Source organism: Loxodonta africana, chromosome 13 (genome assembly GCF_030014295.1).
Source record: "Loxodonta africana isolate mLoxAfr1 chromosome 13, mLoxAfr1.hap2, whole genome shotgun sequence".
NCBI lineage: Eukaryota > Metazoa > Chordata > Mammalia > Proboscidea > Elephantidae > Loxodonta > Loxodonta africana.
The window spans coordinates 85,486,648-85,503,554 of NC_087354.1; the positions used below are offsets into that span (position 1 = coordinate 85,486,648).

A 16,907-nucleotide genomic window follows, 5' to 3' on the forward strand; every position below is an offset into this window, starting at 1 on the left:
GATCTCTTTGCTTTTTCTTAATTATGTAACTGTTTATTTGACCTCATTAGTGAATTTCATAAAAGTTAGATCATTTGTTACATAAATTATTCCTTGTTTGTTCAACCCATACGTGGCCAGCTTTGCACCATGTCCTGGTGAACATTTAACAAAGGCACTTTGGATGAGGCATGTGTCTGTGTGCTGAAGGGAAAGCTGTTATGGACCAAAACTTTTACACAAACTGATCCACTGCCATCTGTGTACAAAGCACTGTGATCAGCAGAGACCGGGCTGTGCCACTGTGTAGACTGATAGCAGCAGATCAATTTAGCTGAGCTGTTCCCCAGCACTTCAGTCACGAGGACACAGACACCACTGAAGTGTAGTCATCACACCACTGCCCTTGGCTGGTTTAGATTGTGGGGAGAGGAAAAGTGCTTGCTTTCTTCACCCCACAACAGCTGAGGTAAGAGCCCCCTTTTCCCTCTTGAGGGGAACAGCAGGAGCAAAAGCAGTTTCTTTCAACCTTTCCCATGCTGTTTTGATTGAATTACATGCTGATCACTCCTCTTGCCAAGTACACAGTTCAGCATCCCGTTGGTGGAAAGCACCTCTTTTGGAGTGCAGCTTGGGTAAATTTCAAGAGCAGGATTGCATTGCTGAGCACACCTAAACATTTGACCTTGAAGACTCCTAGGAGAGCAGACAGTGCAGATTTCCCTACTTGCCCTTGACTTACAGGGAGTAGATAATGAATTACTAGAAATTGATAAAGAACGCCTGTCAGGCAACTGCTGAGGTCATGCGGCTGGTATGTGAAAAGAGTGCCCATACAACATGCTAAGGCATAACTGCAGCCCAGAGAGGTGGGTGGGTCATGGAAGCAGGAAATTAGCCTACAGAAGGAATGTTGGCTCTGCACAGGCCACAGTGCAGGGGCTCACTGAGAGAAACCACACGGGGAGATGGGGAGTGCTCGGTGCTGCAGAGAAAAGAGCTCCCATAGGAGGCGGCAGCTCTATTGCTGTTACGGGTGCTTCAAAAATATTGAAGACAGTGCAGGTTGAGTTGTTTTTTAAGGAATTGAAACGTTAATAGTGTAAATGCCAGGTGTTTAGTACTTGTCTTATGACGTTCTCTACTGGAGTGAAGTAGAAAAGCTACCGAGGGTTGAACAGAGGGGAAAACACACAGCCAGGAGGCCTTCGCTTGTAATGTTTTTGTGGGTGCTCTGTTTTTATAAGCAAAGGTTGTGTGCTGAGATTCAGTGTGTAGAGAAGTGAACTTCTGTTAATGCGTGCAGGGTGACGATTGTGAGAATATTTCTAAATGAGCTTTAAAGGAAATTTAGAAATTGTTGAATGTATGTTGTTTTCCATATACTTAATTCTGAAATATGAGCCTGTTAATTCAAGTCCTTGCTTTAGGAAAAGTTTGTAATGTGTGTATACACACACGCACACACACACACACACAATTCATATGTGTACTTTGAGTGTGTATGTTTATGTTTTAAATGGCAGTTACTTTGTTGTTAAATAAGTGTATGAAGCCAAAATATTAAAAAAGAGCTAATGTATTTTTATGGTAAATCTGTCATTCCACTCGCTTTTTATACTCTTATTAAAACTTATTCTTATATATTCGTCTTAATTTTGAGAGTAGAATTCATAGCATTGACAGTTACTTGTTAGATTATATGTATATATACGTATGTACGTATTTTTTTATTTTTATTTTTTTACTTAAAGTTAGTTGCTACCCTGCTATCAAAAGACAGCGTCATGTGAATGTTTTTGTAGGTGCTAAATAAATAAATTGATTGTGGTTTAGAAGCATCCATAATTTACTTAGATTTTGAGGGGAGAATAAAATTATTCTTATTATTATTTTTTTTACCTACCCTTTATTAGAAATGAAGGTGTGAAAAATTGATCTCTCAGAGTTTTACATTTTACATCATTTTGTTAAATAGGGTTGCCTGCCAATATAATCTCAGCTGGCCTGCTGTGTGTTTTCTAGCTGGGTACAGCTTGACAAAACTAAGTTTACATTCCAGTCCTGGAAACTGCATTCCACCGAGTAGTTGTGACGTACGGCAAGAATGTGGAGGCCCATACGGAGGGCAGAGGAGGGACACTGACAGAAGAGGCTTCTGTGCTCAGCCACGGCCTTCCTTTCGGGGAAAACTCACACTGGGAGAAAGTACTCTGGACTCAGCTTGGGGCTGGGTGGGAGATGTGCTCTGGCAGCTGTAGGGCAGGCCGGCCTTTCCAGAGTAAGAGCCCGTAGCACCCTGTCCAGTGTCTCATTACCTGTGGGTATTTATGAAAACTAGGTAAGGCTGTATATTCTCAGACATTTCTCCTGTGTTATTGTGAGTCTTGAACTTGAAGAAGAGTTTAGCAGACTATTAAAAATTTGTTTTACGTTATATAGAAGACTAATTTTACTCATTTTTTTATCTGCATATTTTTGATACTATAAAGTCGTGTCACGTTGTACCTGTAAAAATATTGAATCTAGTTTATTTCAATTTTAGGAATAGTTTATAACTCTTAAATTTTAATTTGTTTTGTACAAAAAGTTTAGCAAGAAATTTAGTGGGAAAGAATATCTGGATTGTTACACTGTTTTTGGAGCAGCCATACCTTTAGTTGGTTACTAGCCCCTGAGATAAAGCCCTTAGGAATAATCTGGTTATTATACTCCAAGTGGTCTTTTCCTTCTCTTATCCAAGACTGGTATCTAATATAGAAAGGGCAGGTTTTTTACATTTCAGGCCAAGTATCACTGATAATTGTTACCTTTATCTTTATTGCTTTTGAAAGATAAACTTATCCATATATACATGTATTAATATGTGTCATACATATGTTGGTACATACACTCAAGAGAAATAACTGCTAGAAGACTGGGATGAATCTTAAAAAATAATTTGAAGCTAAAAAATATGCTGTGTAATTTTAAACATAAGGGGTTTAAACTTCTGTATATAGAATCTTGGTACGTGGCGTTATAAGTATTACCTCAAAGAAGCAGGTGTTCTGTCAGTTGAAGTTCTGGTAGCAGTTGCCTGAGGTGAAGGTACCTGATCTTTATAGATTTGACCTTCAAAGCTTTGACTCTACAAGGGTAACCCTAAAGCTCTTGATGGTCATTTGTATTTTTGCGGAATTTGAATTGCCTTTTGACTTACTAAAGCTGATGTGTCCATCTCACTTGATTGTGTAGTAGATGCACCTAGCCAGCCTCTGAGAACCCGCCTCTCAACGTAGCTCTGTTCTGGACCTGTCACTGGGTTGGTGCTTCATGGGGGAGTGTGATGTGATGCAGCAGTTTTCCTGAGGAGGTTTGGGACTTGTTCTTCATAAATGCCAAGCTTACGAAAGGCTAGAATTTGTTTTTGAATATAGAAAAGGACTATAGTTCAGAGCAAGAGGATGGAGAAGGTCGATGTGGTGTAACAGAGTCCTGCATCCTGGAGTCAGATTGTGATCTCAGGCATCTCATTTAAACCACTGGGCCTTACCATCTCTGCCTGTGAAATGAGGCTTAAACCGGAGGGGCAGTCCTCACGGGCAGTTGGGTGGTACGGGCCGTATATATTGTCACCAGTAGGCGTTCTTTTTTGAAATCCAAATGTTTGAGGACCTTCTGTGTAGCAAGTATGAATGTGGCATACTTTAAGTTAAAGGAAAAAAAAGGCAGACCCCATACTGTGTGATTTTCTAGGCTTTTTTCCTCAGGATATTCTGTAAATCCATTTTGATTTTAAGATGCAATTGTAGGAGACAAATATCATGCCCTTTTTTTTTTTTTTAAACTCACGCCATCCATTCTATGTGTTATTACAACCATTTATGTATTAAATTTTCGTTAGAATATAAGTTACTTAAGAATAAGGACCATATTGACTTTTTTTTGTAAACTGTGTGATTACAGAACTTGACAATAGTGATTCTGTAGTATGTGTCCAATGAGCATGTGAAAGAAGAAGCAAAATATTATACATATATTTATGTGTGTGTGTGTGCGCGCGTATAATATAAAGAGAGAGAAGGCGCCCACAAACCCTATTGTTGTTAGGAGCATTCGAGTCAATTCCGATTCATAGCAGCCCTATGTACAACAGAGCGAAACACTGCCCTGTCCTGTGCCACCCATACAGTCATTATGCTTGAGCCCATTATTGCAGCCACTGTGTCAGTCCATCCCGTTGAGGGGCTTCCTCTTTTTTGCTGACCCTCTACAAAGCATGATGTCCTTCAGGGACTAGTCCCTCCTAACATGTCCAAAATATGTGAAAAGGAGTCTCGCCACCCTTGCTTCTAAGGAGCATTCTGGTCTTACTTCTTCCAAGACAGATTTGGTCATTCTTCTGGCAGTCCATGATATATTCAATATTCTTTGCCAACACCGTAATTCAAAGGCATCAATTCTTCTTTGGTCTTCCTTCTTCAGTGTCCACCTTTTGCATACATACAAGGAGATTGAAAATACCATGCCTTGGGTCTGCTGTACCTTAGTTCTCAAAGTGACATCTTTGCTTTATCAACACTTTAAAGAGGACTTTTGCAGCAGATTTGCCCAGTGCAGTATGTCGTTTGATTTCTTTCATTCTTTCTTTCTCTCTCTTTCTTTTTGACTAATTAGTTAATCAATTGTGCTTTAGGTAAAAGGTTACAAAGTAAACTAGGTTCTCGTTATACACAAGTTGTTTTACGACTTTGGTTGCCAACCGCACGATGTATCAACACTCTCCCTTCTCCACCGTGAGTTCCCTGTTTCCATTTGCCCAGTTTTCCTGTCCCTTCCTTCCCCCTTGTCTTTGCTTTTGGGCTGGTGTGCCCAGTTAGTCTTGTATACATGATTGAGCCAGAAATCATCTTCCTCACATGTGTTATTGTTTGCCCTATAGACCTGTCTAATCTTTGGCTGAAGGTTGAACCTTGGGAGTGACTTTAGGCCTGAGTTAAAGAAGGTGTCTGGGGGACCATTTTCTTGGGGTTTCTCCAGTCTCTGTCAAACCAGCAAGTCTGGTCTTTTTTTTGTGAATTTGAATTTTGTCTTTTTTCTGCTGCTCTATCTGGGACCCTCTACTGTGATTTCCTGTCGGAGCAGTCCGGGTAGTGTTAGCCGGGAACCATCTAGTTGTTCTGGGCTCATTCTGGTGGGGGCTGTGGTAATTGTGGTCCATCAGTCCTTTGGATTAATCTTTCCCTTATTTCTTTGTTTTTCTTCGTTCTCCCTTGCTACAGCTGGGATAAGACCAGCAGATGTATCCCAGATGGCTGCTCGTAGACTCTTGAGAACTTAGATGCTACTTACCACAGTTGGATGCAGAACGTTTTCTTTATAAACTGTGTTATGCCAATTAAGCTAGATAGTCTGTCCCCATGGTCCCCAGCGCTCAGCCCAGTAACTAGTCCCTCAGGGAGTTTGGATGTGTCTGTGAAGCTTCTATGACTTTGCCTTAGTCAAGTTGTACTGACTTCTCCAGTATTGTGTACTATCTTACCCTTCACCGAAGTTACCACTTACCTACATTTAGTGTTTTTTTCTCCCCACCTCTCCCCTCCCTCATAACCATCAGATTGTTTCTTTCTGTGTGTAAAGCTTTTCTTGAGTTTTTATAGTAGTGGTCTTACACAGTTTTGTCCTTTAGAGATTGACTGATTTCACTCAGCGTATGCTGTCCAGATCCATCCATGTTGGTTTGCCCCTTTTTAGAATGTATTACTTGTTATCTTTGTTGTTGAGGTGTTGAAGTATTGTATAGATTTTAGAGATTAGACCATTATCAGATATGTCATAGCTAAAATTTCCCCCCCCCATGTGTAGGTTCTCTTACTCTTTTGGTGAAGTCTTTTGATGAACCTAAGTGTTTACTTTTTAGAAGTTCTCAGTTTCCCTGTTTATCTTCTGGTGTTTGCGCATTGTTAGTTATGGTTTGTATTCTCTGTATGCCGGTTGTGCCTCCCCGTTAGTCCAGTCTTTCACACTTACAGCTTCTAGAATTACAGTCTTTACTATTACAATTAACCCTGTTAATGAATTAGCCCAACTGAATCATATAATCCAGCAGCATCTTCCTTCACTCTCATCCCGAAACCCATCAGGAAAAGAGGAGTCTATTCAACAGGGACCCTCCCTTGTCCCCCTCATTTTGTGTCAGCACACTCACGAAAGCATGTAAGCCAGCCACTTCATGCCTTTTTCTCCCTCCCCTCCCCTTTAAATATCCAATGTTTACATTGCCAGTCCCTGTCAAACCAGTACTCTGAGAAGATAAGCATATTCTTTGGTCTTGAAGAATCCTATGTTCTGGTTGGAACTTTGAGCACCTGCATCCATAAACAAAAGTCCAGTCCAGAGCAAGCAATCACATCGCAGCAGTCTACACCAGCTCACAGTGTCAAACATCTTCCTCTTTATTTGGCTGGGTTCTGGTCAGCTTATTCCTAGCCCCCCAAGCTAGGTCACAGTGGATAGCAATCTCAGGCTGGAGAATTCACACAAACCTCCCGGCGATTCAGACAGCCCTTTCAGACTCTCTCATTCCCAGCCCCCTTAGGCTAGATCAGCGAGTTCCACCCTTAAACTTCAGGAGTCCACAGACAACTCCTTTTACTTCTGACTGGCGAGCACTTCCTCTTACTCTCTAATCCCTATCCCCGGTGGCTGGGTTAATGGGTGCCGGTGGAACATGTCCAAACTCAGCCATCTCTTCATTGCTGCACTTGCCCCACTTCCACTCATGAGTGGACCCAGATGGTCACCACAAGCGAACAGACCAAGCTGTCTACTGGCCAGCTCCCTTTAACTTCCAGTCCTGGAAGGGGGTTCCTTCTGATGGATGCTGACTTTTCATGCCTCAGTGCATCTGACAGCAAACTGCTTGCTCCAAATTTTTTTTTTCTTTCTCTGCAAGTCCTGCCTTCAAATGCAAATCTCCTGTTCTCTCAGCAGTTCTGGGTGGTTGTGTGTCTTTTCAAATGCAAATCTGGGTGGCGCTCAGGTTTTCAACCTAAGCTCCCGGTGTATACATGGGGCTGCTGCATTGAAACAGCCTGCATTTCTCTCCACCGGCAAATCTTAGTTCCCTTTTAGCATCCAGTCAAGTATTGGCTGAAGGCAGAGTTACAAGTTCACCGCATTCTCTAATACCCAATATTCATTTCTGTTATACATTTAGGTCTGCTTTACAACACTAGGTAGGAGAAACACGCAGTATCCAAAGTACTTTCAATTAAACACATAATCCTAAATACATAAGGCTTTTTAAAACATTCAGGTTTTTCTCTTCTCCACCATTGGCTGTCTTCCCATTCATATGCATATGGCCTTGGGCCTCTCACTGGGTGGAACCAGTAGACCCTGGCCCCCTATCAATCATCCCATTTATCCACCCTGGGTTTTGCCCCGGGCCACTCCTGGTGGGGTTTTTTTCCCCTCATCTGCAGCATATCCTGCCCTTTAGCCATTACAGGCAAACGACAACCAAAGCAACCATCCAGGAATCAAATGTTTCACTTTCCAAGCCCCATCGTTCTTTCTCTTACAAAGTACTATGCTTCGTGAGTCTGGAGCCATTGCAAAGAATCCCACTTCTGAAGCCAACTATAAAAACAGCATGAGGGCAGGACTGAACTTCTCTAACTTCACAAGGGGGAGGACAATCAAGATCAACAGCCCACTGCTGATTCCTATGAGGCAGGGGTAAGACAGGCCTCCTTCCCGCCTTCTTTACCAATTCCAATACCAGCCGTTCCTACTAGGGCACGCTGTACTTCTGTGCTGGTTTCCACAATTCGTTGTTAACGGCCACACAGAACTCACAGAGCATACTCAACCATTATGGGGATTATTAGGGAAGTAACAGTTTACAATTCAGGCTCAGGAACTCTCAAAAATATACTTCTTCTGTCAGGACAGCCACTTCCCATCTGTGCTCACAGGCTTACCTCTTTCTGGTGCTAGGTCTCTGCCTAGAGGCAATTAGCTGCTGGCTTCAGTGTTACAGCTCCCTCTCTATCTCCTGATTCCAGGGGCTTCTCAGCACAGGGATAGCAGGTCCAAAGGACGTGCTGGCTCCTGGCTGTTCTTCCTCAGTGATGGTGGGTTTTTCTCTTTTTCTGCCCCTGGGTGGGCTCACCTCAAGCCTAGCAGAATGGCACAACTGACCATTCCCCTTGGTGGGCTACAGCTACCGTATCTGCACAGTCCTGTCCAGTCACTTGAGTCAGAGTTACAAGATCATGGCTAGAAAGGCCATACAAAAGTGATCCATCACACCGCAGTAGGTCTTTTCTGTTCCTGGTTAGATTTATTCCTATGTATTTAATCCTTTTAGGGGCTATTATAAATGGCTGTTATAAACTGTAGGGTCGCTATGAGTCGGAATCGACTTGATGGCAGCGGGTTTTATAAATGCTATCATTTACCTGATTTCCTTTTTGAAGTTTTCCTTGTTGGTGTGTAGGAATCCAACTGATTTTTATATGTTGATCTTGTATCCTGTTACTCTGCTGAATCCTTCTGTTAGTTCCAGTAGTTTTCTTGTGGAATCTTTGGGGTTCCATGTATAGAATCATATCATCTGCGAATAGTGGTAGTTTTACTTCTTACTTTCCAATTTGGATGCCCTTTATTTCTTTTTCTTGCTTTATTTCTCTAGTTAGGACTTCCAGCACAATGTTAAATAGGAGTGGTAGTAAAGGGTATCCTTGTCTTTTTCCCATTCTCAGGGGAAATGTTTTCATCTTCTCTCTGTTGAGAATGATGTTGGTTGTTGGTTTTATATAAAAAACCAGACCCATTGCTGTAAAGTCGAGTCCGACTCATATCGACCCTATGGCATAGAACAGAATTGCCGCCCATAGAGTTTCCAGGGAGTGCCTGGTGGATTTGAACTGGTGACCTTTTGGTTAGCAGCCGTAACACTTAACCACTACGCCACCAGAGTTTCCACCTGGTTTCATATTAAAAAAAAAAAAAAAAAAAAAGACACCCTTTATTATGTTGAATTTCCATATTCTGATTATTAGTGGGTTTTTTGCGGACATTATGACTTTTAAATTATAGCCATGCGTAAAGGAAAAAATGCTGTTAATTCTGGGTGAAAGAAAATGTAAGTATAATTGGATCTTCAGCGTTTCACAATTCTGATGTAATATATTTTAGTTATACATATTGACCTTCTCCCCATCTCTTCCCAGCTCCCTTTTCATTCACAGCCTCTATCAGCTTCACTGCTAAGCTAACCTAGAAAAGGAAATTATTTTAGGTTTATCACTGTATAATTCAGTCATCAAACTTAACTCTTCTCTTTGTCCCGAAAGTTTTTGCTGTTTTTTCAAAGTAGCGTTCCTAATAAGATTTAGTAACAACAACAACAACAAAAAGTTGTATTTTATAGGAGTAATTGTTCAATTCTGACATTGGCACCTGGGCTCATTTGGAGCTGAATATAGTTGTGTGGCTTTGGTATAACCCTTAATTATTTCAAACTTAAAAAGCAAAAACAAAAAAACTCTCCAGGAGTATAGGTGTACTTTTCAGTTACCTGAGTTTCCTGGGTGTTGCAGATGGTTTGTGCTTGACTATTAAAGTTTGGCAGTTTGAACCCACCAGTCACACCACGGAAGAAAAGACCTTGTGGAGCAGTTCTACTCTGCACGTATGGGTCATGAGTCCAAATCAACTCCACAGTTGATTTTAAGTTACCCAGGTTCTTCTTGAATCTGTGTTATTTCTAAATCTTCTTAAATCATTATTTTAGGCATTTCAGTGATACTCACTTTGAGCTGCTGTTTAGATTGAATGGAATGTTATTTTAATTTGTGCTTCTGGTCTTACAGAAAGCCCTTTGGATCTCCTTAATATCTCTAGGTGCTTTTTGTTGGTAACATTTCCATTCTGTTTTTCCCTTTAGAAATGTTCCTATATAGTATTCTAGCAGTTGATTTACAAGCTTTTTTTTAATAAGATTATGCATCATTTTGTTTTTGATTCCTTCTTACTCTCGTCCATCCTTTTGAGATTTGCCCTATCATTTGTTTATTGTGTTAGGAGTTTAATGTGCTAATGCCTTTAAAGACTTCTAGTTTTCATTCTCAAGTTTTAACAAAAAGATTGTTGTTGCTATTGCTAGCTGCCATCAGGTGAATCCCCAACTCAGGGCAACCCTGTTGTAATTTCTAAGGGTTTTATTAGCTGATGTAGGAAGTAGGTCTCCAGGCCTGCCAGGGCAGTGGTGGTTCAGTTGTAGGATTCTTACTCTCCATGCAGGAGACTTGGTTCCATTCCTGGACGGTGTACCTCACGCACAGCCACCAGCCATCTGTTAGTGGAAGCTTGTGTGTTGCTATGATACTGCACAAGTTTCAGTGGAGCTTCCAGACTAAGGTAGACTAGGAAGAAAAGTTCGGCAATCTACTTGTGGAAATCAGCCAACTAAAAGATTAGAGTTCTTTATTGTTTAATGTGATATTAAATACTATGTTCATTTGATCACTTCATGTAGGTTATTTCATTATGCACATTGAAGCCTTGTGATTACTGGTTTCCTGTACTCCCATAAAACTTTATAAAATCTTCTTCATTTTATTATCTAAAAAGTATGAGTGTCATTTGCAAACCTGAGGATTTCCCTTCATCTCCGTTCACTGAAATATTTAAAAGAATTGATCTTACTGCCATGAGATATTAAGTATATATCTCCTATACTTCTCAATCTGTTTGGCTTTTTTAAGCCTCTGTACTTATTTTCCAGACTGAATTTTTAAAAACAGTTCAAAACAATTTTTTTCTCACATTTTCTTGTGTAGAACTTGATAAAAGCTTTTTGAAAACTTAGTTAATAATGATATTTACCTACTTTATTTATATATTTGTTGTTCCAAGGGATCAGATAATAGAAGGAAAAATATTTTGTGGACTTAATGTTTTGTAGCTGTCATTTCTCATTACTCTCTGTCTAGCTTACAGTTTCCGGTTTTGAAGCTGAGAGTCGGCCATTTCTGTGAGTGAGCCCAGAGGCCTTGCTATTGATCGGGCCTGTCACTGCATGTCTGACCTCTACTTTGGGTCTTTCTGTTTGGGCTGTTGGCCATGTTTGGAAAACAAAACCAGGTTTTTGGATAAAGGAGACAGTTTGCTCTGTCTTGCTTGTGTGTGTGTTCTGTGTGCACTTTTTCCCCTCAGTGTATTCAAGAAATTAACCTGAAGGAGAGTCAGCTGTTTTTCCTACTGTTAGCTTTTTCTCACAGTCAGTGGAGCTTGAGTCTTTTGTCAGGGAGGCTGCAAAGAGAATTTCTTCTCATTCTAGTGCAGCTCACTTCCAAAAAGGCTCTGGTGGAGATACTTCCTATAGCACATTTTAGGTGATACAGACTTTTTATCTCCAGAGTAATAGTTTTAGCGCAAGTTAAGAGTGAGTATTTCCCTAGCTGTAAAGTTCTGTTGAACTAATGGCTAACTGATCAGAGGATTTACAGCCTTAATCCTCAAATAGGGAATTGTTGGTACAAGAATTAGGCATAAAATAAATGACAACCGTATTGTTTATTTGCGTATACTTTATCTGGTTTGGGAAACCCTGGTGGCATAGTGATTAAGAGCTACGGCTTCTAACCACAAGGTCTGCAGGTTGAATCCACCAGGCACTCCTTCAAATCTCTATGGGGCAGTTCCGCTGTGTCCTATAGGGTCCTTATGAGTCAGAATCAACTCAGTGGGAACGAATTTTATCTGGTTTGTTGCTAAAATTTGTGCACAACTCAATTCTTGATTTTTATCAAGTGTTATGTGAACATTGTAGGCATTACAAACTTTTATACTTTTAACTACATTATATTTTTTAACAGACTGTAGTATACCACCATGACCTAGAGGGTTTTCAAAAGAACTGGAATTTTTTTAAAATGGAATAATTTTTCTTATATTTTTCTTAAAGATAGGATTATTAAAAATAGCTCCTAATAATGTTAATGTCGACTGGGGGAAAAGGGGGGTTTTTGGAGTAGTGAATGGGCAAGGGCCAGCTGTGCATTTTTAGAGCAAGTCAGGATTACTTAGCTTCTCCAGGACTCTCTTCATGGTTCTGTGTGCCTTCACCTGTGTCAGAGGCAACACCTCTCTCTGGCATTAAGATGGGAGTTGACCATAGATGGGGCATGGGTGCTGTATTTGAGTTCACTAGTGCAAACGTTTTAGGAGGAGTGGTTTTTTTAGTGTGCACATCCGCTTAAATTATAGTTAAGAAAAAGCAGTCTCATGTTGAATATCTTCTTTAAAATTTTAATTGCTTTGAAACTTTAGAAATATATTCACTTTTTAGGGGAAAGAAGTGTTTAACCTAATCAATTTAAGTTATAAAGAGAATTACATATATTTTATACTTTGGATATTTTTGTAGTTTGCCGTAGATGTAATTCCCACCTCTATTTGATATTCTAAAACTTCACCTAATTGGGAATGATTGAAAACAACACAAAACGCACTCATACTGACTCTCCGTAACTTACGGTATTAATTTAAAACCATCGTGTTGGAATTTTCTTGATAACATACAACTGGAGCTTGAGAATTTGAATTCGTTCTTGTCATTCTGTGCAAGTAATGATTAAAGATAATTTTTCCTTCTGTATTGTGCACTTTTTATAATTGTTTTTGATTTTTACGTTTATCTGGAGGGTTCGCTTAAATTGGTAAGTCAGATTTCTTAAATCTCTGAGATTGTCCTCATTGAATTTTACTTTTTCTTTCTAGTTTCGGCAAGCGTTCTGCAGGGAGCTTCCGGCGTGGCTGCGAATGCATTGTTCTAGAGCCTTCTGAGATGATTGTGGTAAGACTGCTCCTGTCAAGTATCCCCGTTCACGAAATAAAGACGCTTTAATAAGCTACTTACTATGTATTTTATAATATTAGATATATGTCATAACTTTTCATTATTAAGAATTGAAATCATAGTACTGTATGAAAAAGACATTTAAAAAATGGGCAAATGCCTAAATATTCTGTACTTAAACTTTGTAATTCAATCTGTGATAATACTTTTTGACTGAAATTTGGGGGAGAAGTTTTTAATTGTAGGATTTTTAGTTCTTCAAATGTTGATTAAAATGAATGAATAATATCCAATGAATTATAGTAGTATCTGTTCAGAGGACAGTTATCGTAAAGAAATCAATTCATTAAAATAATTGACAAAAAAGTAGAGGTTTACTGTGCTGGTTGGCATCTTTATTTCTCGAAAACTAAATTGTATGATTTAAAAAAACCATGTAAGACAGACTATATCCAAATTAAATAATGTGTTAAAAGATATTAGCAACATAATTACTTTTATTGAAACTTTCAAAAACTTATACTTCCTTATTGTATAAAAATAATTTTAAAATAAGATAATATGCACCAATTTGTAAAAGTCAGAAACAAAAAATAAGGTGGGGGGGTTTAAGCAGATATTGATACTCTTTTTATCTTTCCACTATTATCTACCACCTTAGAAGGTACAGCTTGTAAAATAAAAAAAATGGCCTAGTATAGGTTTTGATGAAAGGTTTTTATTCACATTTATTAAAGTGTGTTTTAAACAAATTTAGGTCTATTTTCAGGGAAGTTTTAGGGCTCTTCCCCATACTGTACGAGAGGAAGTTCCGTTAGAGAACTTCCTCATAAAAGCTAGTGAAAATTCTTAGTAAAATTTCGCAAAATTTACCCTTAAGTGAGAAAGTGAAATAGGGGTCAGTAAAGACTTAGGATTGGTCAAAATGTAGGCAGATACATAGGGCTTTCCAATGTGTAGACATCCGGGATCTTTTGCTGGAGATTTTGACCTCTCTTAGTGCTATTTTTAGATTTCTTGGAAGGAGTTTTGATCTTTGAAATACCTTGAATATTTTACAGTAGCTGATATTACAAATACTACGAAGAACAGTGTCTGAATCCAAGAAGCCCCAGTATTGTGAGCAATCACGTCTCCAATATATATGTATAACAAGGATTAACCTAATGTAACTCTTATCCTCAGTTGTTAGTCATCGGTTTCTAAAATGTTCAAAATGAGGAATTATTTTCTAAAATAGCACTATTAATTAAAAAAAAAAAAGGAAACTGAAGCCACAGAACAAAAGTAGGAAGAGAGAGACCCTTAGATAATCTACCACAGCCAATCTAGCAGTCTTACTTGAGTCATTTGGGATTTAGTGGGTTTTTTCCCCAGATTTACTCATATACATCAAGTCCCTGTACTCGAGTTAAGACAAGGTGGCAGGTCCTTCCACAGTGAATTTGTACCCTATGAGGTCTTTTAAGAATAAATCAGTACAAAGACTACTGAAAATATCCTTCTTTTTGAAACTACAGGAAACTCAGAATTTCCCATATTGTCCTAAGTGAAACTGAAAATACCTCTTCATGAAAGAAAAAAGTTAGTTCCAGAGAAGTCAGACACACTTAAAGTCTGTCTAGATATTTTGTCGACAAGTGACTTTCCAAAGTGAATGAATACAGTCTGTTTGTAAGTTTTTTTCTGTGTTTAATACAAATGTGGGATGCTGGGTTTGGAGAAATGAATTTTTTTTTGGGGGGGGGGCCCTACTTCAGGTGGACTATATGGATGAAAATGAAGAATATTTTCAGCGTCAAGCTTCTCATCGACAGTCTCGAAGAAGATTTAGAAAAATCAACCAAAAAGGTGAAAGGCAAACAATTATTGACACTGTGGATCCTTACCCTGTGGGTAAACCACCTTTGCCTAGAGGGTATCATACGGTAAGTTACAAAAGCAAAATATTTTTATTTACCTTTAGTTTTTTGTTGGAAGTTTTATAGAAAGACATTTATAGAAATCCATTTTTGATGACTGATTATCTAATGTGCTGATTTTGCTGGGAACACACAAGCTACGAATAGTTTTTAAAAAGCATTGAAATAAGATTTTGAAAGATATCATTCAACTTTTTTATTTCTTAAAATGTTCTTTGAGGATGAGATTTGTGATGGGCATGTAAAATAGTAATTGAGATCTTTTAATGTGAAGCTTGCCCACAAAGTGATTGGTATCATACCTGCTTTTTATTAAGAAAGTAGATAACTTAAAAATTAGTTTTTGTACATTTTCATATCATTGTGAGTATGTTATCTGAGAATTCTTTTGGTTTTTAATCCAATGAAGTAAGATAAGAATAATTTGAAAGGGGGGTTTTTAAAATCCCAGTTTGAAAATCCTCTGATATATTTCTAATAAAGTCAGAAATCCTCTTAAATACTATAACCCACTTGGTTGTCATTTACTTCATTGATAAGTAAATGGCTTTTTATTTTTTAAGGAAATCAGATATAGATATCATGTGATTTGCACAAGACCTCAATTAAGTCTGTTTTAGAGCCTTATTCTTATCTTTCTGCCTAGATGCACTGGGCAAGGTTGTTCTTGTGGCTAATCTTAAATAGTTATAACTATATTTAAGGATCTCTCATTCTGAAAGAAAGTAGCTTGATTTGTGGATATGTCACAGTAAGGTGAAAGATGGCTTATATGTGCATAGAATAGCGTTAAATGAGTAGTCATATGTGAAATTAATTTTCAAATAAAAATATGAAAAAATAGTAGGTAATTGAAAACTATTTTACATTCTTATTTCTTTTTTTTTAATCTGTCATTTTCTTCTTGCAAATAAGTATAAATGCAAGGGAAGGTACATACAGAATTAAAATTCACTTGATTTTTCATAACTTTAAGAGATATAATATTTTATACCCACACTTCATGTATTCTCTTTCTAAGAGAGCTCTTTGTATTTGAATATTTATGTAATTTTGACCACCAGCTCCCTGCCTACTCGTCTTGCTACCCATGCACTATTTTAATTTAACATGAATTTCATAGTTGAATCATTCCATTGACCTCATTTGAAAAGGGTTGCTTTTTACTCATCACAAAGACAGCTTTGTTAGTCTGTTGGAGAGACTTGGTATTTAAAAAAAAAAAAAAAACTATGAAAGGTTTTTTGTTAACATCGTCTATAAGAGAAGGTAATATTTTTAGTGTTGATGCAGCATAATGGCAGAAGGAAATAATGTATTAAAAATAGTCATGCATATGAATAGTACAAGGTTGAATGTCATATTTCAACCTAATAGTGATTGTTAATGTTCTGTCTGCTTTGGAATTGTTTTCCAAATCAGTGTGCATACTAAGATAGTTAGAGGGAGTGTGCATTAAAATTGCGTTCACGTTGATTGGTTTAATTTTATAGTTACATTTGTCACATGTAAGTGAAGGTGAGCATTTCATAATTATTTCTTCCCGTACCCCCATCTTTTTCTCCTTGTATGGAAAACTGCACTCATTATCCCTGTATGAGTCCCCTTTCTTGTTCTGACTTTTCAAAATTGTGTGTGGGGTTTTTTTTTTTTTTCTTTAAATCATTATTACAAGATTGTTTAAGTTGTTTTTAAAGTGTCTTACCTGGTCAACGGGTACTTCTTTTAGGTAAAAGTCAGTACTAGAATGAATGTTTAAACTTGATTACAAATGGATCATATACTGGTTTACTAATACGTGACATGCTGGTGTTAATTTTACTAAATGGGTTAAGTTTGGCAACAATGTAGTCATAATTAAATATATTGGATCCTTTTTCTTTTTGTGCCAGTTGTGTTTTAATTATATTTATACATTATTTGATTATTATTTTACCCAAATTCATGATTTCAGTGTAGGACAAGAACAAGACTTTCTTTTGCATACGTGGTGCCACATGGTAAAAAGAATTAAATGAAAATTATTAATCTGCATAAGCCTTAAGCCTTATTTATTCTTAACAGAAATATTTCTCTTTGAATAAAATTGACTAGCAGGGTGAAACTGAGGGTAAAAAGTTTATTTAAAAGAATTGCATGATCATACTTCA

At 38.1% G+C, this 16,907-nt stretch overlaps 1 protein-coding gene across 15 annotated transcripts in view; it reads left to right on the forward strand.

Annotated features, from left to right (window-relative positions):
• RAPGEF2 (Rap guanine nucleotide exchange factor 2) overlaps window positions 1-16,907 on the forward strand; it is a 316,637-nt gene that overhangs the window by 171,002 nt on the left and 128,728 nt on the right. For 13 of the 15 annotated variants that reach the window (XM_023558460.2, XM_023558463.2, XM_023558464.2 and 10 more), the window contains exons 5-6: window positions 12,757-12,832; window positions 14,596-14,763. In XM_023558460.2, the coding sequence (XP_023414228.2) occupies window positions 12,757-12,832; window positions 14,596-14,763 (244 nt within the window). The other 2 variants (XM_023558472.2, XM_023558467.2) reach the window with 2 other exon arrangements.